Source organism: Mycteria americana, chromosome 2, assembly GCF_035582795.1.
Source record: "Mycteria americana isolate JAX WOST 10 ecotype Jacksonville Zoo and Gardens chromosome 2, USCA_MyAme_1.0, whole genome shotgun sequence".
Taxonomy (NCBI): Eukaryota; Metazoa; Chordata; class Aves; order Ciconiiformes; family Ciconiidae; genus Mycteria; species Mycteria americana.
Genome location: NC_134366.1, coordinates 147,690,631 through 147,714,863, shown reverse-complemented (window position 1 = coordinate 147,714,863; position 24,233 = coordinate 147,690,631). Strand labels below are relative to the sequence as shown.

Genomic DNA, 24,233 nt, shown 5'->3' with positions numbered 1-24,233 from the left:
CATAACCTCAATATACCTGCAATTCGTGAAAATACAAGAGAAACAATCTTTGCATGCACAGCTGATTTTTTTAATACTTGTACGGTGACATTTTCCAATATTTTAGATTAATAAGATCTGTGGGGAACTGCAGGAGAGAATTTGTACAGGAAGATGAAACAGTTTCAGATGGCGTATTCCATTTGTAAACTTCAATTTGAGAAATTATGAAGGGATCCTTATAAATTAGCTCCCCCACTGACAGATAAAATCAGCAACCATTCCCTAATTTTGTAAAGCGCAATAAAAGAAACTCTACTGTATATTTTTTCTTTTTTATAGTTGGCTTTCCTGTGAAGTTTAAACCTTTTAAACAATTTAGTATTCCTGTAGTTTATGGACAGTATGGACATCTAATGGAGACCTTCTAATGAGGACTGCAATGAAATGCCTCAGTTAAGAACCAAATCACCCCAGATTGTCTCCGTACTCCACGAAAAGGCTTCAGTCTCTCCAGAGCACAAATCACACCACCTAAGAGCCAAACCGCACTCTGAAGGTTTCTATTGCTCTCCACTGACAAGACAGTTAGATATTTCAGGTAAGTGCCTAAAAATACGTAGGAACGATCCAGGCTTCTGCCTGTGTTTTTCAACACTACAGAATCTTCTGCTGTGAGGTTAGACAGAAAATAAGCTCCTGCTTAAAGCTGCACTAATACAATTTAGCTGTTCATAAGACTTATTGAAAGGGCACACTTAGCCCTGTTTAATCTCAGATACATAACATGTAATAGAATGCCCTAAATACTTAAAACCAATTTTCTTTCTCAGTGACTTCCCTTATTTTATTTCTATCAGTGCAAGCTGCCACACATGCACTTATGCTGTCCTGCACTTGTACTTTGTGAAATTTAGGGAAACCCTGCAATTTCCAAAAGGGAGATTACACAACAGCTGTGCTATTCCTTACCAACCCTTAGAGTTTGAACATTCTCTCTGACATCTAATCTAATTTCTCTTTCTGAATATTTTTTTTCCTTCTCTTCAAGGCCATGGAGAAAAATGTATCACTATCTGTAGTCAGAATGGTCTTTTCTAGATTAAGAATATCTAAATCCTTTACATTTCCTCAGAAACCACATTTTCTAAAATTACTATGTAAGTGAGTGGAGAAGAAAGAAGTGTAGTAATCTACAAGCCTTATCTCATTGCAAGTCCTTTCTGCTACAATACCCAAGGCAACCCTCGAAAAGCAGGTTGCAATAGTCTTGTAGAGAGTGCTCTGTCCTCCTGTCATGCATCCATCAGCCATCATCAGGTACTTAGTACCTAGTTTTTATTCCATAAAGTAATGAAAAAGCTATGAAAATGTACCAGAAAGTCTGCATTTTTATGATCATATCTATGCAGTTATACCTTGTTAACATAGGGTTGAATTGTGAGACAGTATTTGAGGAGGCTGGAAATGAACATAATAGATTTTTGCCATTTCTTATTTCAGAAAACGAAAACTTTGACCTCTTCAGAGACTGTTCTCAGAAGTAAACATATTTAAAAGCCACAAGCTAACAAAAAACACATTACCCTTCAGGAATATGTCCCACAACTTCTAGCCCATAGACGTATTCCATATCAGCATAGTAGCAGGCAACAGATGTAGCAATTATCTATTGATTCAACACAGAAAAAGATGTTACGTTTCTATTGCTTTTAGCTTCTCACATGGTCCCTATTATTGCCATACCTAAGCACATGACAGCGTTCATGCATTTATCCTTAGATCAATCCAATAAGACAGGGAAGTATTATTACGAAAATTTTTGCAAATGTGGAAGAGAGTCAAAAGAAACTAAGATCTGGACACAATAATGAATTTAGAAAAGATGTCTAAAGAAGGACTATGGTGGAGTTTGGATGTTCTATGTTAATGAAAGGGATCTGTACAAGTCTCTGTAAAGCCTCAGGAATCTTGCCAATCAGTGTCCAAACCGCCTCTATGCAGCACGCACCCCAGGCCACTGCCATTCACGTGAGCAGCTTAAAATAATTCATCATTTAGGTGCTCCTGAGTGGTCTGATTCAGCTGATGTTCTCCAAGCACATCTAATCCAGACTGGCAGTGTTGACTTCGGCACAAAACACAGCAGAAGATGTGGCTGCCTCTTATAGTTATTTTCCTGCAGGTATAAATGTTGCTGAGGGAGTGGAAAGTTTGGCCCTGAGGAGGTTCAAACTCACTTCCCGTACTTTTTATGAGATGGACACACAAATCCCAATAGAACAGGCACAGGTTCCAGTCTGTGATCCTCAGTTTGCTGGTACGTTTTATCCAGTATTGTTTAAAACGCAACACAGAAACAGATCTTAGAGCAGGGACCAGAACCACACTACCTTCTTTTCCAGCATTTTGCCCAAGAAAAATTATTCTTTTGTAAATAACTTTTTCCAACAAAAGAAGAGTAATTGTGATGATCTACTCTGAAAAGCACCTGCCCTTCATTTTTTTAAATTTTCTTTTAGATGTCTAGAGAAAAACAAAAATATTCTGTCCTGGTGCTGGTTATTTGACTATAGCTTAATCCTTAAAGTAGGGATTTACGATGCAATAGCTAATTTCAATTTAGCGTATGCCGTGTGAAAGGAAAACTGTAAGTAAAATTACAGAAAGCAATAGCTTAGGTATTTAACTTCGTAGTGGATAAACAACAAGCAACATCTAAGCCACAACTACCCAGCACAAGACTTGCCTGGAGTTACAATGTGCCCATTACTTTTCATTTTCTATTTCAAACTTCTTACACTTTAGCATTCTAGGCTTCATGTTCTTGTGATTATGTAAAAAGTAGTAAACACATGAAAAATATTATACAAATTGGGAACGTATGTCACTTCTTTCTTAATTATTTAGCCAAACTATTTCCTGTTCTTACATTTAACATACAGCCATGAAAATTAGCTATCCATTTAATAAGTGGCAGGTGTGGCTGTGGGTAACTATAGACAACACAGTAAACTTCAGCAGATTAGTTGAACCACTGAAAACTTTGTAAAGCAAAAAGTCTGATGTTTGATTTTGTACTTACCAAAACTAGATCGATGGGAAGAACAACTTTAATGTTTCTCTGAAATTTCTCATTCAGCTCTTTAACAAGAACAAGCACCACAATGCTCAGCAAGGAGAGAAGTAAAGTCTCCAACTGAACTGATCTGATATTCTCAAATATGTAAGCATAAATCTACAGTGAACGGCAAATAACAATCACAGGTGAAAAAAAAATAGATCATTTCGGGTCACATGCTATGGCATATTCTACACAACTTCAGACTCAAATAGTAAACTACACAAACTACACAACTCAATCTGTGAGAGCTGAATCAATATTGCAGGAGCTGAGTCATCTGACAAACTGGTCTACACTTAAGATTTTGCAAGGAAGAAAATCACCAATTTACTATTGCTAAAATCCTATGGACTTTTGAAAACTCAAAAAATGCAGCAAATATTTGTACATATGAATTTACAAATTTCTATTGGTTGAAACAAGCAATAAAATTCCAGTGAACATGATATGTATCTTTCTCTTATTCAGTCTCATTAAATTCAGTGAGATAAAAGAGTGTTGCACAAAAATGTTGAGAGAAGCCTACACGCACAAAGATTTATTTTCAGTGTCCATAGCTCATAACATCAACTCTAATAGGAAAAGTTACTTCTGAGGAAAAATTTTAAAAGACAGAAAGAAGGGGGAAAGAGAAGGAGAGAGAGGAAGAACAAAAAGGGAAAGAGAAAAGCAGTAGTGGCTGGATGGAAAGAGAAGCAACAGGAATCTTCCCAGAAGACCATCCTCTTCAGGGCACCCTCTCCAGTGGACAAGGGGATCCATCCAAATACTCTTCCAGAGGAACTGCATAGCTTCAGCAGGGCGCTCAATCTGCCTGCTGGTCGCTCTTGCCCATTACACAAACAGTGCTCCATGGAGCTTGCTTTGATCAGGTCCAGATGCTGCACGTGCTAATTAGCTGTCAAGCCTTGTGTACGTATGTTATATGTATGTTATTGGCTAGTTAAATAGCTAATATTATCTACTAAGCCCCGTTTCTTTCCCTAGCATAAACTTGTAAGCTAAAAGCTGCAAAGCAAGAGGTAAAAAGAGAGTAGGGGAAGAAGGGGTGATTCACACATCAGTGGCAAGTGCTTTCCGGGGGAAACTCCCCATGGCAAGGTGCGGGAATTGCAGGTGGAAGGGTGCGAGGGGTGGGGCACGCTGGACCACGAGGTTCAAAGTCCTGCCGCAGCGGGCTCTGGGACGTTGGGGAATGGCTACATCACTGCACGTGAGAGGCAGACTGTAGTGTTAACAGAGAAAGAAGAGACTGGAGCAGAGCTACGGAGCTGCAAATGGGAGGCCCTCAGCTTTTCGAAGGTTAAGGTGTGGTGCAACATGCTGTAGAACATGGTTAGAACAATATAGTTTGATAAACTACGATGAAGAACACATATGGTGAAGAAAGGAAATATGGCGCTGAATATAAGGAACATGTGGAATAGAAATACAGAACAGGAATAGAATGACCAAAGGTGATGAGTAACAGGGATCTCTGATGAAGAATACAATGTTGTAAGTAACAGACTCAGAAGAATGCAGTTGCCTTCCCACCAGCACAGATGACACAGTTATCAGTGAACTGTAATTTCAGTTCTACTCTGAATCTGCCAGAAAATGAGGCATAAAGCAGTATCACAACAGATTAACAGAAAGTAATGAAAAAATTCACAAGTTTACTGGAATGGTTAGAAGGGCTGAAGAAAGCTAGAGGGAACTTCTGTCCCAATAAACAAAGAAATAATCAGATCCCTATCACAAGTTATTTTCAGGCCTCATGAATAAAAGCAATAGTCTATTGCCTGGAGGAACAAAGAGGCATGAAAATGGATATAATACACATGCTTACTAAAGCTGCAGGGGAAAAAAACAAGGTAGGCTCAGTCCCTTGAATTCTGCATTTATATTCCTGGAATTATTGTGTAGCCTGAAATGTAAACTGTATAGAGAACAGCAGTTAAAATCTAGGATGTAGATTTAGACTGCATCACAAGTAACTTCTTTTTAAACCACAACATTAAGGATAATAAAATGAAGCAACTGAGGTTTGAAATAATAATATTAAAAAAGGTGTTTTCTCTGGCAACAACTAAAATGACCACTAAAATAAATGTAAAGTGACACTTGTAGTTTTATCAAAATAAAGATTAACAATTTTCTGCCCCAGAGAACCTATTCTCAAATACATGTATAATGCTAATAAGGTTTGACAATTTGGAGCTTAAATACATATATTTATACTGGACTGGAAAAAATACTAGAAAAATTATCTTAGGAAAGAGCCCTGTTCTAGCAGAAAGGTGGTCAATATGATGATACAATTTTTTTCCACTATTCTGATTCTGTCACTCCTTGAAGAGATGATGCTCATTTTGAAGAAGGAGTAAATTACAAATAACTTCCTGATTTTTCCTCTCTCACCCTTTCTAAGAATATTTGCAAAATCTGTAAGAGGAAAAAAACAATTAAAAACCCTCTAAAAATGGTTGCAGAAAAAAAAAGATAAAATGTAATTTTCCTCATAAAGAGGAAAATTTGTCCAGTCCTTTGAAATGTAGCTGTTGGACTTTTGATTAAGGATGCACAGTATAACGCAGCACGGAATTTTCTTAGAACCCAGGAAAACATTTTAAAATCGACTTGTTAAATAATATGATCTATATATGTCATAAATCTGAAGAATGGTAATGAAACCACAGTTTTTAACCACATATTGCCCCACTGTAATCAGACAATGTGGCTTGTGTTTTGAGTGGCTTGGGACTAGTCTCTGTACCCATCATTTTCCAAGAACGCATTTTCAAGAGTGCACAGGACTTGGCGCAGTGCCCAAGCAGAAGCTGTGATTAATTAGGACAAGAGGAGGCAATCTGGAAAACTATTCCAAATTGTGCCCACAAACTCGCCAAAGGCTGAGCTAGATCTAAGGTGAAGAGGTAAGAAAAGGGAAGAAATGGATTGATTCCTAATGGTTGAAGTCAAAGAGATGTGGGCTTATTTTGAAATGAACGGTGTCCATTGAAGTGTCAGCATTAGCTATCTGTGTTTGTGGCGTTGAATTTAATTTTCCTAGACAAAGTGAGACATAAGGTTGGGTGAATAAATATCATTTTAATGAAGGATTACAAAGAAATATGCATAAGCTTTCAGAATTTCTGTCTGTCTTTACAAATTGTCTAAAAAAGAAGCTTGTATTTAATTTTTAAAATATATAGCCAACTCCTGTAGACCTTTGTCATAGCTTTTTCAGACTTTGCAACAAACACTTTATATGAACTGCCTAGTTATTCTTTGGTGTTTCTCTTCAAATCGTACCCTTAGGTGTGTAGTCTATATCAGCCAATAAATGAAAAAGAATGGGACTACCAATGCTTCATAGCTCATAGTATGAGTTCAGTAGCACCAACAGCCTGATCCCCAAAGTGTCTGTAGTACACGGAAACAATTCTGGCAGTAATACATAAGTATTAAATGCATTACTACATCAGACTAAAGAGCTTCCACTGACTGGTCTGTTCCCTGGAACCATTCTCTGAAAACCTAAAAACACCCATTTCATTATATGACCGGCAAAGCCAGGAGCCATTTCACAAACCATTTCACAATGACCACTGACCATTCCATGACCATTTCCCAGACCACTGACAGGCTCTTCAGAAAAAAAGAACATGTGGCTCTTCACATGAATGTGGTTAACATATACTACAGTTATCTCTCTATACTGTACAGTTCACATGGTATACTGTCCAGTCAGGTACTGTACTCATCCAAGGTGAAAGCATAAATCCTAAATGTAAGCACCTAAAGCTCAAGCTTGTAATAGCACTGACATCTGATTCAAAAGAAATATTTATAAATGTTTTTGTCACAAACATCATTATGAATTCAGTATTTTACATATTTTGATGATGCACTTACTGAAATAATTTAGAAATTCTGGAGCAGAATTTAGTTTGATATTGCAGTGTATGAAGCAATTTTTTGTGTCATTATATAATTAACAAAATTTTAAAATACAGCAATAAGCTATTTGCTTCTTTTTTTTTAATTTTTATTGCTAGTTTTGTGTAAAAGTTTTTAATGGAAATGATCTGGCAATATTATGAGGAATCAGTGAACATTTTGGCAATCAGCGTAAATTTGCACATAAGTGAAAAAAGCAATATTCTAACTTTGCACACATATATACAGACACTGAATGTCCCTGTTCTCATGGGAAATTAACGGCTTTGAGTTCCACTATATTTTCACATACTTTCGTAGGGTAATAATGAACATTGTAATGGTTTATATTCTAGCAAGTATGTGTATTCTGATGGAATAATGAAATCCTCTGAGTTCTTATTTTTTAATGTGTACATGAAAACCCAAAAGATTAGTTCTAAAATGAGTATAGAGGCTGAAGCAAACAAAAGAATTAAAGGAACATATTAGTTAAAACACTTAATACAGTTTAACAGTAGATGACCTCATTGCATTTTCAGAAATGTTTCATTCTGATGTTTGTTAGATAAATATAACACACTGGGGGGGGAAAGTACAGGCAACTACTGTGACCTGTATAGGGAACAAACTGGAAAAGAAAGGAAAAAAAAGGACTGATAGTGGGAACATGAAAGTTTTTTCAGCTAATTGCAGCCCAACCACAAGGATTGTGCAGCAACCTTGCAACACAACCACAAAAGACCCCGTTTTGCAAAGTAGGTTGGTTACGTTGCAGGAGTTCATTTTGCAGTGCTGCGTTTTCTCAGAAACTTGTGGAAGGATAAATATATCTACACATGGATAAAGGGCAAGTATAGATATGTTTTTCTGTTTTCAGATACTAACTAAATCTTGATGAGACTTTTCTTGTCCCGTGTAAAAATTAGATCTCGCATGTAGTCTTCCCTCACCATTTTTCTTCTTTGCCTTCACCTTGCCTTTCCCATTTGTAAAATACCAATTGATGCTGCAGTGTGCAGCTCTGTTGCAGTGTTACGAACCATGTACAGGGAAAATGAAATTCAATAAATTACATAAACTATGTGTAAACACAAAAATCCCATAGGCTCAACGCCAGTGTAGTAGATTTGTTCTCCATATACAAAGCTCGTTTTTACATATTTAATCATGATCTCACTTGCTATAAAGAATCCATTTCACTGGCTTGCTTTACTTTCAACTCTCCTATCACACTTTATTAAACATTCTTATTCTTGCTTTGCCAACCTAAAGGCTGCCTGAGGCAAAGCAATCGGCTTTGTGAGTGGGAGTTGTTTTGGAGTGGAGAAAGAAAAAAATGTAAGCAAAAATACCAGTCTGTGGATTTCAAGAATTTGGAGTAAAGAACATGTCCGGAGAGACATGCCAAATTTGCCTTTCACTCTCTAGTTACATGTGCACACTAACATATATCTAATTATATAATTATCTAATCTATATATCTAATATATATAATTTTCATATAAAACTACCACCACAGAAAAAAAAGATTGTTAAAATCTAAATCTGGTGCTTCTGACTGAGATACTGGACCTTCTTAAAGCAACCCATAAGTCTGAACACATACCAGAAACCTTTTAAAATACTTGTATGGTAAAATTGTCCCTTCTAAATATGGAGACATTTTTATTATTCTTTTAAGTTGTACAGAGGGGTTTTTGTTTCTTCATTTGTTTTCACACAATTCTACAGAGCAATTCAGAACCTTAAAAAATTCAGGATAATTTTTCTTTGGAAAATGTTCAAAGGGATTTGATTTCAAAAGTGAAGTGAAGGGCAAAGAACTTCTTTCAGATACATTAAAAAATACAAGGGATAAGGGAATAGATTTCTTTTGAAGCATTTGAATGACCTCACTTATGATATCATCAGCACACCAACATGGAAATATTTCTTTGTATCACTGCTGTTCTTTATTATTTCTCATAATGTTTGTTTTGATTATGTGTTGGCTGTGGTACTTAACACCAGTCATCTCTACAAGATGACAATATTTCTGTATGTAAGTATAGTCTCCATGGAAACGGCATGAAAAAGAGGCTAGCCACATTTTATATGAAGAAGTATTTATGAAGAGGTTTTTAAAGAATTAAAAAATATTTTAATATATGATGAATCATTTGTAATAGTCTCACAGGCCACCTGACTACTCATAAAAATGGCTCTGACACTTTTCGTTATGTCCCTGCAAGATAAATTGTGTTTATTATATGCCCCTAATTCTCATTAATAAATTTGACCTGTAAAAAACTTACCAATGGATTATCCATATGAAATGTTATCAAATTTATAAAATACTATGAAATAACATTCTAAAAAGCAACATCTTCTTATCACAGAGTTGACAGTAACAAATTTCCCAAAACAATAGGAAAAACTAAAGAGCAGAGCAGTGCAAGAAAATATAGTCAGGGCTTTTAAATAAGGTGTCCTAATTTAGTGGCCAACTAGATGAAGCCTCAATTCATTTGTTGCTATCAGTGCAATGTAAATATCACCTCAGCAAGTAAATACAGTTTTATTATGAGCAAAATATAATTTTGACAGATACTATTGTAATACTACTAATGTTTCTGCCAAGAGATTATGCTCACAGCACCTAAACTTGGGGTTTGCTGGAGTAAGTTACCATAAAGAATATGTTCTCATATCTTTTATGCAATAAGATTATACAACTTTGCCCTTTAAGGTTTTGACCAACAATTTCTACTTTCCGAAGGGAGTAACCATGATACTGTATGAAAGGTTCTATGCATTTTATAAAAATTACCTTAAAGCTGTACACTTGCTGTGTATATGGCAAAACATAAAGCAATAAGTAACATATCTAGGGTAATTTTTGCATAGGAGATCCACAAATCATGGGTCTCTTTCCTTTTACCACAATGATGGTTAGGTTTCATTCAGCACAATATGAGGAAAATATGTTTAGAATGGTATTTGGATATACCCCTCCCACATGCTGATCCAGAAAGAGTTAACCCTCCCTGTACAAGTGTGTAATTGCTCAGGATAATAAATGAAATTATTGATGCTGTAATACACATATTTTAAATTGATTACCGTATCCTTTCAAAATAAGACCCATTCCTGCTAATTCTTAATCAAGTTTTCCTAATCTGTTCTTACAAACAGACCTAGAATATGAAGGGTTTGGTATTACATCTTTTGTTCATTCACATGCATGCATAACAAATTTCTTACACTTATATGTAACCAAATAGTGCAGTTATTTAAGAAAACATTAGCTAATGGAATAACCCATCTTTTTTACTGAACTCACATGAAAAAATCCCAGTGGTCCTGATATATATGGCATTTTCATTCCCAGCAGATACTTCACTTGTGAAGTCACAACGTGAGTAGCTGCTCCTGTTGTCATCGCACTTATCACTGGTTCTGTTAACAAGAAAGTGGCACTGCCCAACTGCAGCATAAACATCGCTACCTAAAAGGCAAAGGCATGAGTATCAGCAATTATAATAAAATGCAGCTTCCTGGTGACAGGACAATGATCCAGGGTCATTTTAATAAACTGTAAGATAAACGAGATAAAGATGAAAAGGAAAAGTCCTTTAAAGGACAACTATAGCTGAAAATGGAACCCATTGAAGCTCTGTGGGTTTACCCGCATTATCTTACTCGCATCCCTAGTTTACCAGACTCTAATATTAGTTTAGTAACAAAAGCGGACTCAGAGAAACTGTCTTCATGTAGTGCTTAGTATTCTCTCCCACCCAAATATGTGAGCACAATAAACATTATAAAAACATCAACTCAAGACAGCAACATGAAGTAAAGCAACTCAAAAGGTGAGGGTGGTGCTAAGACTTATTCCTGTTCCACTGCTATTCAGCCTGAGTAGGCGAAGGGATGTATCTTGGTCCAGCTTACCGATTGCCAACATGTCGATATCAGGATCCCCAGCATTAGTAATTTCAACAGCTACCAAATTTATTAGGTGCTAAAAGTACAGAGAGATGAGTCTCATGGTGAGAGCTCCGCCATCCCACGGAGCCCTGCCCTGCCCCAGGCTGCCGCGCCATCAGATTTCCCTTCCCACGCAGTCACACAACTGCTTTGCTCCTCCGGCAGACCCTTAGCCTCCTGATATCCCACTGACCCTGCGCGTACGGTTCAACATACTGTGATATTTGGTGCTTCCATGCTACAATAGCGTAAGATCAAATACGTCAGGTATCGCCAGTCCACTACCTCTAGTTACATCAGCTTTGTAAGTTGAGGTTTCTGGTTTTGTAGGTAGTCAGGTAAGGGAGCAACAGAAGTTGCTTCAGATGACGGAGGATATAAAAATACTTATCTTCTTTACAGAGAAACAGGGATGTTTATATAGTTATGTGTTCTGTATGAACAAACTTTAAAAATTTATAGTAAAAGTAAACTATTTTAAAGACCTTGAAAATCTGCTTCCGGTGCATTTGAGAAATGCTTAAACTATCTTAAAGTAGAATATGTGTATACAATCAGAAAATTTAAAACAGGAAGAAAAATTCAACATCCAATTTCATAAACACAATCCCATATACAAAATGGATTTCTCTGCTAGAAAAAAGTAGACTTTGGCTCAGCTATATTTGACCTTGAAGATTATTTCAGCTTTGTTGCAACTTTTACAGAAGTTATTTCAGAGTATAGGCATATAATGAAAGAATAATGTTCCTTTCTAATCCAGGAATCTGGACTACAGCTGAATCTACAACTATTGTAGGTACTTCGTAGGAATATAGGACAAATACCCAAAGTATTATTGTGTACTAATGTGTTTTCACCCCTTATCCCAGACTACACTCACTCTTTTCCTCTGAAGAATGAGATTTGACAGCTCTTAATTCTTTGAACAAGGTTGTTACATACCTACAGATGCTACTGTGGTTAGCATAACACTTAATCCTTTTCTGATCCATATTAAGATATTAAGTTACATTTAAATTATCTCCCCTTGCAATGTGTTCTGCAGATTTGTTAGATAAAAAACCAGTTTCTTACCTGTATAATCTTTTGCATTTGCTATTCTTCTGCCTGAAAAGTTACATGCTCTTGACACAGAGTTGTTTGTTACAATACTTTCTAGAAGAGGATTATTTTGTGTTTACGATACTAAATATCATCTTTTTGGAATATATCACAGCCTCCTTTGCTTTGTTTTGTTTTGTTCTGAAGTTAAAAGAATCATTTCCAAGTGTTATCATTCTTTATGCCTGAACACCATTTATTTTTTCACCATAAATCTCACCTGTATGCAGTGAGCTGCAAGTATAACAGCACAAAAGAAACAAAAAATACCAGTGTGAGTGGCTTTTAATTTACCATAAAAACCTCTAGTGAGCAATTTCCTCTTCCATCTGAGAGATTAAATCTGAGATTTTTTTTCTATTTCCCACTAATAGCATGCAGACGGCTCTGTACTACGAACAATCAGAACATTGATTGCCATTCAAGATTGGACCCCAATAATGATAATTACTGTTATATCCTCAGTGAGTAGTAATTTAGTTAGTCAGGCCTAAAACCAATAATTACTAATTTCAGATATTTTGTTTAGCTGTTTGTTCTAATAGTGTGCCTATTCATATATTTAAAACACTGTTCACAGTAGCAAAGTTCAATAAGAATTAAAGTCTCCCTCCCCTAGTGAATTTTTGTTTGTTTTCTAAGATCAGTTTGTATTGTATGGATGTGAGATTTCTAACTGTGTAATAGCTTAGTTTCCAGAGAATGAGACGGTTTATTTAGCTGTGGAATCAAAACCACAGAGACAATTCTGTGAACTACATATTATCACAGACAAATATTAGTTAATATTAGCATTTCAGAGAAAGTTATTGCAGTGTATTACAGGGAAATGGTGTCATGATTGCAGAACTTAACAACTTCAGCATCGCTTTCATATTTACTTTTTTTTTTTTTACTTTAATTTTTTTACTTTAAATCTTCATCATTTTAGGGCCATGCTTCACAGGTAGCAACTAAAAGGCCACATTTCAAACATACTTTCTATTGTTTGTTTATAGCCGTGGGTTATGTAAAATACATCCAAACCATGAGTATGGTTTCAGGTAGACAGTTTCTGTAGCCACTCAGTTAAACAAGCAGCAGCCTACGCTTGGTCTCCCGTCTCGTACTGCAGAAGGTAGCTCAGGACTTCCAGAAACAAAGGCAACGCTTCATCAACGTGTACATCCTAATCTTTATTTACATTATAGTTAAATAAAGGTAATGTGCATCCATAGTTTTCCACGTTGAAGATCTAACAATGAAGCAACCAGAACAAAAAACATCTGGGGATGAGGGTGTAATTTTCAGCATAAGCTGGTATGGGAAACCCTTGCTGTCCTTGCAACGTGAGTAATGTACAGAAACTGATTAGATCAAGAGGGGACAAAAAGTTATTTTGAAACAAGCCTCCCAAATCTACTTGCATGTGAGTTTTCTTGACAGATAGACTTGAAATTTTTAGCATTTATACAGGCCCAGATCAAGTCTCCAGTTAACCCTCCATGCTGGGCAACAGGCATACAGCTTGGCTGCTTTTTGGATAAACACCATTTGAAACTAAGCTGAGCTGACAGCACACAATTGCATCACATTGCATTATGTCATAAAATCTTTCATCCACTAAGCAATACCCAAAATGTAGGAAGTTCAATATTCTTAAAGAAATTTCTAATAATCTACTTTATCTTTGCTGTGTTTGTGATGCTCATTTTTGCTGATTTCCCATCTTATTTTTTGATATATTTTATGATTTTTCCTCCTTCTTGATGCAGACAAACTACAGGGAAAACTGACAGTGAAGTGTCAGAACAGCAAAAAATAAAACACAAAAAAATACCAAAGGCAAATAGGTTTCTCTTTTCATTATTTGTACTAATACTGGGCTTTTCTTAAACTGTAAAAGGAAAAAATATTCATATATTTTAGGATTGTCGCCAGAATTTTTCATTTTTCAAAATTTAGTTCTTAGAGGATGAAGAAATATTTCAGAGAGAGAGCAATCACAGTAACAAAAATGTTTTGAAAGGCACAGGGCTCTAATTTCTTTGTGCAGCTTTTTCAGTACATCACACATGTAAAAAGGCTCATTAAGAAGTAACTTCCTTGAGATGAATTTTGCTTTCACCAGGTATACGTTCTTGATTAAATTCATGTGAATGAAATCAGGAGCTGTCAGAGAAAGGAAAAAAACATGGGAGAAAGTGAGGGAAAGCAGCCTTGAGTTAAAGCGCAGTAAAGGAGAAAAGATCATGGAAACGAGTTATAAAACCAAGTGATTAGACAGAAGTGGTGAAAGGTGGCATTTCTAAAAAAAATTATAGAAAAAAATGAAAACTAAAGTTCAGAATGGAAGAAAGATAATGCAAAGGGAACCTTTTCTTGCAGCTGTCTTTACTGCTCCATAATTTTACTCTGACAAGTAGAAGAGAATGGGGATTTAGCCAGGAGAAAAGAAAGGAGTAATTGCAAAAAGCAAAGCCCTCTATGTTCATTAATTCAAGCCCTTTTGGTTCTTGTCCACTTTCAATACTTTCTTCCCATGACAACGCGCTCAGTTTATTATTGTTAAAATTCCACTCTCACTGTGTAGTCAATCTAACTTTATGGCCAGTAAAAAATTTTATCGTAACGGCTCTTTGGAAATCACTAATCTCGAACTTTCTGTCCACAGCAATTGAAAGGCTGATATCATGTTACCTGCTGCATGAATTCAGTTTTGGAGAATGAATTTTAAACCCCTCAAAACTCCACATTCTGGAAGGTGCGGCTTTTTTTCACTGTTAAACCGAACAAAAAGTGGTGGTAGTCTTTCTGATCATTTGGTGCACCGGCGAAGAAGACGAGGTCAGCCATAGGGAATATCTCTTGGAAGGAAACAGTACAGACTGTGAGCCTCTCATTTAGTATGTTGGATTGGGTATCTCAAAATCAGAGGATGCAAAAGTGAAGACATCTATGGACTGTCTGGAGACAACAGTCAGAAACAGACAGTTCAGCTTGACTGAGTCGTCAATTTAAAACTCTTCTCGGCCTGTTTCAATAGACATTATAATTGGCAGCTTTTGGTCCTTTTAATTGTAGCTCTTAGGGTCTTTGTGGGTAGCTTGAGAACATTTGGTAGCTTCTGATGGTGTGTGGAGTGAGCTTTCCTCACTCTAGGACCTGAAAAAGACTTCTTTCTGTGGTCTTTCTGGACTAACACGTAGCATGCTGTACTGTAGTCGTGGGAACCAGGACTCCCATCCAGCCTAGCGGTACTTCTCAAGGTACAGAATATGAGCCTGCAAGAAGTTACTTCCACGGTGAAGGAAAAATGAACTCTTTTCCTGATGATCACTGTATAATAAACTTATGTTTGTACCTCATGAAAAACTACATATAACATAGAAGAGCGCAGCATAATTTTCCCCACAGGGAAACAAAGCTTTGGACAAGAATATTAGCCTTACAAAAACACACTGCATATTCAAATGTGCTCCTTCATTATTAAACAAACTGATAATAGACCATGTAAATTTGTTCTCCTGATAACCAGAAATGTTTTTTATTTCCAATACTGTACATCAGCAACTAATTATATATAAGTTTTGAAAATACAGTAGCTGAAAAACTCACCAGTAAAAATATAGAAGACTGGAATGCAATAACCAGCTATTTCTCATTTACAGAAGAGTAGCACAACTGAAGTCTATAGCACTGTGGTACTTAAGAGAATACAGCTTTTTTCCTAGGATTTTTTTTTCTCACTTTGAACTGCAAGCATCTTTCCTCTATTTATTCAGCAAATTTAATGTTGAATTTCAGTTTAGTATATTGAGGCGTTTTTATAGACACATATATTTACGCAAGCATTCTTGCACATATACTAATAGGAAAAAAAATCTTATCCAAAAGCTTTTTTTGAGGATTTTTTGATGCTATAAAGGCATCATCCAATTCTAATTACAAAATTCTTCCAAACGCATCTGTTATGTTCCATCATTTCCTCTCCCCATCAACACCTCTGAGGTATTAAATATCAAGGAATAATTCAATTAACTTGATTAGCTTTCCATGCCCTGTTTATCTTTATAGAGTAGCAGTTCCACAAACATAAAAAAATCCGCATTATACCTTCCATTCTGCTTTTAAAAATGAAATAGTCTCTGTGAATGCTTTATATTAGATGTTTTTGGTAATTACAGTTTTTATTTTATGTTTACTTATTTTCTATTTTAATACTATGTTATCTTCATCAGAATGCCTCTTAAGATAACTAAATATCTTCCCTCTTTTATGAACATTCCCTCAAACATGAGATTTAAAAAGCAGTTGAGGAATCTGAAATTTATTACTTGAAAAAAATTTAGGCAGCTAAGCCCCAAATTTCTCATCTTGCGATGCACAGCTCCACCTATTCTTGCCTGATGATCAGAAACCATTTCTAATTTATTTCATGTCTAGATGGCACTGAGATTCACAAAGCCTGCTCAGAGCTTGCCTCACACACAAATGCACGCTTATGGTCTTCACAAAACACAGAGCAGCCAACAGCAGTTCATCTCAAAAACACACCTCTTCCCTTTGCCTTCCCTCCGTGACTCACTATTTTGTATGTTTTTTCCTTTTTTTTCTTTAACATTATTTGCTGATCAGAGTACTTAGCCAAGCTACTGGAAAAATAGTATCAAATTGCTTTTCTGGCCAAGGAGGTTCAGGTGTTTACCTACTATTTCTAAGAAGGAACCAGCTGTTTTGGAGAGGGACATTTCATCCTTCATGTGGAAGCTGCCCAAGGTATGGAATAGTCACAGCATCAGTCGTTTTTGTGTAATTAGTGGCTGGTTAGAGCACTGCATTTTGACTTTTTTCAGAATAAACAAACAGTCTTAGAGCAGACACCATAACCCAGGTCTGCTCCCTTCCCACAGAAGTACCATCTCAACTACCAACTACACTGACAATTCCACTTCTTTTTGTACTTCAGGATGTCTTCAATGGAAAACTGTAGCCTCAAAATGCATTGTATTATTCTTCTTGTCCCAGGATACCTCATCTATTCCAGGCTATTCCTTAATTTCTAGTTTAATCTGATAAGTAGAAGCAGGTCACTGACTTAGCTCTCCATTACCAGCAAGATGTGCCCTGTCACCTTATCTGGGAATTGCAGCAACTGTTAGCCAGGAGACTGGAATCACGATGAGAAACGGGGATTCCCACGCTTAACAGCACCTGGGATGATGGCAAAGTTTAATCACAGCCTTGATCCAGCCTTTCACTTGCATATCACATATCAGTAGCTTCAAGGCACTCCTCTAGGAAATAAGTATTTTAGTCTGGTCTTTAACCGTTAAACTTGCATAAACGACTAGTGGCAGCACTACAAGCACCAGCGGTATTAGCATGACTCTAATGCAAGTGACATTACTGACCCGGGAGAGGAGCCCATGCACGTGGCACAGTTCCCTAATCACACCTGCTTTGAAGATGCAGGCATAGGATGCTCTAGTTCTGGTCATTCCAATCAGGCTTATACAGGACATAGGCTGAGATAAGTCAGCTGGTGCGGTTGAAGGCATGTGAAAAAGCAGAACTTTTCCGAATGAAAGAGTAAGAGGTCTAGAGGATTTACACACCCAATGGGATTCTGCAGCTGCTAAGCAAAAAGTTTCTGTATCAGATTTTGAAGTTAGATCAAATGCAAGCACCAGCCTCCCTCTTGAGGCATTTTGGCCTCTCTGAGGGCGACATAGGAGGTTGTCAGGCTGTGAGCACAGCACTCCCACATGAAGAGCTCTGTGCATGCTCAAAGGACTCTGCTGTTACAAGCACCCTGCACACGATGCAGTGTTGTGTTGCACACACTGGGGCAACGGGACAGCACATGCAGCAGGTAGGCGCAATGAGCATCAGCTCTACTCCATATGTTGTCTGCAGGGTTTCCCTCATGCTGCTACCCCAAGTCATAATTCTGTAACCAATAAAAGAATGAAAAAAAAAGCAACAGAAACGACCATGCTTCTTGATATTTCCTACTGACTAACATAAGCATATGCCCCAGTTCCTGCTAAGCGTGCGGGGCACTGGAGATCCCATTCCGGGCTCCTTCGCTCATCCTCTGCATGGTAGAGGGATCCAAAGCACCAAGAGCAGGGGTCCGAGTTTCTTTCAGGAGGCCAGGTACCCAGGAGGTGTTGCAATGTCGAGTACTGGAACATTTCTTCCATTTTAATATTTACAAGGAAAGAGGGAAGCCTTCTTTGAAGACCTAAGCAACTGGCAATGGATAAAGGAACTCAGCGGTTGTGGTCAGAATAGGAAAAGAGAAAAAATTTTAAAAGACCTCTGATCATTTGAATAAGCTTTGGAGAATCATTTGAAGACATCTGTTTTACTAATTTATTTCACTTTAACGATGGGTGTGTGAACTCTAAAGAGAATTTAAAGACGTTTTCCCTACTGTTTTTAATTATTGAATATTGTATAGTATTTCTTTTCAAGCCAAAGGCAATAGAAAACCTCAGGAATATGTCAGTGCTTACTAGGAGCTGATTCATGTTTTGTCTCTGAAGGAGAAGGAAGGGGAGCCCCAACAGCAACTGAATATTATATTAGAGCTGACTGAATGTGTTTTTACTTCATATTGCAACACCCTAGGAGCATGTATACAGACAATTACTACATCTCAACAAAAGAGCAGCAAAGTCTTAAAACACATTAATTTCATCATTCGTGAATGCAGGACCAGACCCATGGTCAGTTTTTCTGAGAGAAGTGAAAAAAAAGGTATTACAAAGGTCATAGCTGTCACAAATGCAATGCATCAGTAGCATACAGAATATGTGTTCACCACTGACCTGAATGATTCCTCCTAGAAATGAAACTGCTGCTGCAACTCCAATCCTCTGCATCTCAAACTCCGATAGGCCCAAAACTCCTGAATTATTGTTTGTAGTGAAATTAGTTCTGACTGAAGGAACAAGACGCTCAACTGCGTTGGCAGATATTAAGGAAGTTAAAGCAAAAGTTCCTATAAAAAAAGCCATGCATTAGTCACCAATAATTCTATATCTGTCTGTGCCCATGACTCATGGTCTCTTTTTCAAAACTTGGACATTATGAGTGAAAGTGACATTTTGTGCATTTCTGTCATGCCAAGAACAATTTTTAAGGTAATCTTTTTATGTAACACACATTTCTTCATGTAAAATACCATTTGTACATGTGAATTAAATGTCAATTTTTTTGTGAGCATATTCATTTAGTCATGTTAACAAAAGAGGTTCGAACACAACAATTCACAACGATTTCAAGTTATCAGAAATGCTTTTAACTCACCCTGGATGTGATGAAACAGCTTTTGGTCTGAGGATCCCAAATGTTCACCATTCAAATTTCTAGGGCAATTAATTCACGCTGTATACATAGTACCTAGCCCATTACAGTTAGCAGATGTGTATGTTCGAAAACCCAACAATCTGCACTCTAATAAATGGAGGCAGATTATGAGACAAACTTTTATTTGCCGAGAGAGGTAAAGCAAGTTTAATGACACACAGATAAATAAGGATGATATAATTCAATATTAAAAAGGTCAAACACATCATGCAGAGCTCTAAGAGCATGAGAAATGCCCTACTATGTCAGACCAATGGTCCATCTTGCACAGTACTCTGCCTCTAGCTGTGGCAATTGGAGGTGTTACCCAGGGAAAGCACACAAGCCTGGCCACTTTCTGCCTCCCCTCATAATCCCCCAACATCCATAGCTCTTGTGTTAGGGAAGCATATCCTTATCTGGCCCTTTTAGATTTTGTTTATGGACAAAATCCATTAATTTGTCGAATCTCTGCTTGAACTGGCTTGTATTTTCTGCCTCCACAACGTCCTCTGGGAGCAGGTTCCAGAAGTTCACCATCTGCTGTAGTATTTTCTTTAATCTACACTTTAAAAGTGTTTTAAAGTGATCTCTTACCAGTTTCATTGTGCTCTCTTTATTTCTACTGTTGCAGGACCCAGTGAATACAGTTCTACCTTCACCTTGGCCTTCATAGAGTAAACCTCCCAGCATGAATTCCTTGGGAACCTACCAGGGACACCTCCACCCTGGAAAATGACCACTAAGTCCTACCTTTTGCTTCTTATCCTTTAACCTGCTAATAATTAATAAAAGGACTTTTCTTTTATCACAAGGGCAACTTAGTTTCTTTAGTAACCTTTGGTGTGGAATTTTACCAGTAGCTGTTTGACCATTCTGATATCTTATTCAAAGTATTTCCTTTTTCCATGTGCTTACTGACACTCACACAGGACTCTAGGAGGTTATGAGGTAGGATTTGCCTTTACAGGAGTCACATTAACTCCTCTCCAACAGACTCTGATTATACATCTCTTTCAGTGATCTTATCTTTTATTATAGTCTATAATAATATGGGTGCAAGACAGGTCTGCAGTTCCCAGGATTCCCTCCAGAGCCCTACTGACAGATGAAATTACACTGGTAACTTGACAGTCCTGTAGCCTTGTCAGAAAAGTGTCCCACCCGTTTCTTTCCCGGCTTCCTGATTTTGATGTATTTAAAGAACCTTTAACTACTAGTTTGATCATCCTGTCCATGGCACTCTTCAAATTCCTTTTTTTAGCCTTCTAAAATTCCTGCATATGTTTGACCTACCACATTTCATGGCTTTCCTGCTCACCTCATTTGGTCAAGCTTTCCATTTTTCAGGTGCCAAACTCTTCCCTGTGACAGTCCCTTTAATTTTCCTGTTGAGCCATGAAGAGTTTTTTTGGATCACATTTTCTTTTTTGAATCATGATACACATTTTTCTTGGGCCTAAAATACAGTTTTTTCAAGCAACATTCAGGATACTTGTAGACATCTTGCTTTTCAAATTGCTCCTTTTTTTTTAAACCCGTTCCCTCATTTTTACTTTTTTTTTTCCTCGCATAAAATTGGATTCAAAAACAGTTTACATAAAATTCCATCTGAAATCAAAGGTCTATGTGTGGTATTATGACAGAGGAAGCTACCTCACAGGATCCTCCGAGATCAATTATATCAAAAGTAGCCAAGAAAAAGGTGTAGGGGGTTGTTGCTCAGGTGAGTAATCTTTCAAATTAGATCAGCTGTGTCACAGAAGAGACATTTCAAGTGAGTAAAAGTTGACAGAACTTGGCCATTGATGAATTTTCCTTTTCATATTAACATAACTAACTTCACTAACAAAGGGCACTTTTATAGCCTGTGCACATATGGAGAGCCCCGTTGATCTTACAGAAAATGCTGGCAGGAGAAGAGATTATCGCCAAGGTACATGAGGAATTACGGAGCAGCTGGGCATCTGGGGCAGGCGGTATAGCTCCAGTTCAGCCTGCACACCACAACGCCTTAACTGAGGCCGGTGGGATGAGTGCATGAGACATTTCTACTGAAAGGATCAACAGCATATGATGCACACATTTATTTTAAAAAAATCTTCACGATAGCAAGAGAACTGTTCTGTTTCCTTTTTTTCTTAAGATTAAATTCTGGAATAGGAACCTGTGAAAGGAACAAGTTTCCACACCAGGGACTGTGCAGGAATCTGTGGCCACGGAGCTGTGGGACTCTCAGCAAATGGTTCTCTGAACAGTATTCCCTCCCAAGGATAAATCATCAGACTTAGCTGCTTGTGCTTACCCATTTCATCATCTGTTTTCATTACTAGAATTTATGTCAGCCAGATACTTATTACTTTCTTACATATGATCGTATGATGGATTCTTGTCTTCCTAGCAATATTACACCAACAAACTGCTGACAATACACTGCTAAATTATTCATTTTTAATATAGGTTCATGTTTTAATATATTTAATGAAAAAAAAATTCAAAAAAAGTATACTAATCTATCTCTACTCAAGTGTCAAAATTATTTTCCAAATTCTAAATTTTCACTTTTTTTGAATACTCCTCTTTCTTATGTGAGCTGAGTACATGCCATCACTCATTACAGCATCAAGTCACTAACAGCATCCACAGATCCTTCTCAGACATCAAAAGCTCAAATACTTTCTATGCCTTTAGGGAAAACAAACTTTGAGCTTTCCTTTTGCTGTAAGACAATTTCTACATGTTCAGCAATTTTTAATAATTTAACTGAATATTTTTGAACAAAAACGGTGCTCAAAATATGTGGCTAACTTCTTACTAAAACATTTGTCAGTGCATACACTCGAGCAATCAGATTCTGCAGAGTTCATTTTGTGTGTGATTACCCAGAACCATCTTTCCTCCTTTCAGGAGTTTTTCTCCTCCACAAGGAAAACATACCTCCTCCCTGCTTACATCTTCTGATGACCACAGAGGCTGCTTCCCTTTACCCAGTCCTACCATGCTTTACTACTGGGCCTGTCTCATCCTTCCTGCAAACTTCAGAGGCCACCGAGTGCCCACTTCTGCACAACAAAGAACTTGTGGTTCAATCTCATGAGTATTATTTCCAACTTTGGTCTATAACTTGGGTTCTTTGGAGTCAGAGCATTCACCAACCTATTCGGAGATCAAAGTCATTCAACTCTTGCAGCTGCTGTTGGCCCTGCTGAGGGTAAACAAGTAACTCATAACTACTCGCATAGTAGCCAGAGAGCACCTTTCGCTGCCTACTTAATTACTCTGCAAGTGGACAGGAGTTGTACTGAACTCATTGGAAGAATCTCTGGCTTTAATACTATAGCAGGTAATAGGCACAGAAAGCTTTTTTTCTGAGAAATGCAGGGTTTGTGTTTTAGATAGGTGAGAAGTAATGTGTGTTTTCTATGGTTTAAGAAGCAGTGGAGCCTTTTTCGTTCCCATTTGCATGTATCTTGTTGGCTGAGCCCTTTGTTAAAATCTTAGCCTGAAGCATATTTCTAAAGTAGAGTTAAAATACAAAAGCCCTTAGTAAACTACATTTACAAAGGAAGTGTCAATGCAATATTAAATTATAATGGCAGGAGTAACTCCAATATATTCTTAATGAGGCTCTTTAATGTACTTAAACTGGCAAAAAATAGTTGTAAAAAGAAGCACAAAAACATCTTATTTCTGTTTAGTCTTAGAAAATTTTCCTTCCATTGATCTTATAACAAAATAAAAAAGTTCAGTTTCCAATTCCTTATTTCTGAAAATGTTTTTAGCAAATAGACACTTACCTGTCGCAACATGATGTCCCATTCCAAATATGGCATAAATAATGACAGGGAAGAAAGAGCCATATAAACCAAAAACTGGATGGACTGAAGACAGAACCGCAAAGGCCAGCCCTATAGAAAGTTAAATTGAATTACTTCACTATATGAAGATAAAACTGTTCTGCATTCAATTTTTTTTTATGAGGAAATGTGTACAATTTTATTAAGAGCAGGAAAAAAACCCACCTTCATTTACAAAAACCCAGAGCATAAGCCAACCACTGTACAATGAGGATGAGGAAGAACTGTGGAAGCTTTTTCACCTATGGTCTGTCATCAAAATCCTCACACTTTCTTCTGAGTCTTGGTCACCAGCAGAAACAAATGGGTCACAGATACAATCTCTGGCACCAGCTACTGTGTTTCCAGGTTGTCTCCATCAGTGGTTCCAAACATTTTTTTAATAGACAATCCTCACAGGAGGAGGCAGCACCGTTTCACCCCCACCCTCACAGACATGAGTTTGAGACTGCCAGGGCTCCAGGCGGTCAGATGGTTATTTCTTACAAACAGTTCAAAACCTGTAATTTTGGTTTGGATGGAGCCCCTTCAGTCCGCTTTCTTCTAATTTCTTAAACAAAAAAATATTCCAGAGTTCATTGTCTTTAAGTGCCTGGGGTTTTTAATCCTTTCGATATTAACTTTTTTTTTTTTTTTTTTTTTTTTTTTTTTGTAATGTAAAGCTGTCAGTCCAGAAACAGGAAATATTTGACTTTTATGTTGAGATGGAGAATGAACTGAATTGGTTAGGATTTAACTTTACAGACTTACTAGTTACCTTCATTGTTTAGCTATAGAGGACTGTATCTATCTTTTTCTTAGAAAGTCTCAGAATATGCCAAGAAATCATCTTTTAACAGAGACATTCCCGCAAAGCAGAGCTATGGTTGCTGTTCGACTTTAGATACCTAAGTCTGCATTGATTTCTTACAAGTCAGCAGAGAGACTCCCCAGAC

The 24,233-nt window shown here is 37.1% G+C and overlaps 1 protein-coding gene across 1 annotated transcript in view; it reads right to left on the bottom strand.

Annotated features, from left to right (window-relative positions):
* The window catches only part of SLC26A7 (solute carrier family 26 member 7), a 68,660-nt gene that overhangs the window by 28,964 nt on the left and 15,463 nt on the right, over positions 1-24,233 (bottom strand). The window contains exons 2-6 of the mRNA XM_075495745.1: positions 23,239-23,349; positions 18,922-19,094; positions 10,353-10,517; positions 3,065-3,217; positions 1,566-1,648 (exon numbers count right to left, since the gene is read on the bottom strand). Coding sequence (XP_075351860.1) covers positions 1,566-1,648; positions 3,065-3,217; positions 10,353-10,517; positions 18,922-19,094; positions 23,239-23,349 — 685 coding nt within the window. The remainder of the gene's footprint in view (positions 1-1,565; positions 1,649-3,064; positions 3,218-10,352; positions 10,518-18,921; positions 19,095-23,238; positions 23,350-24,233) is intronic.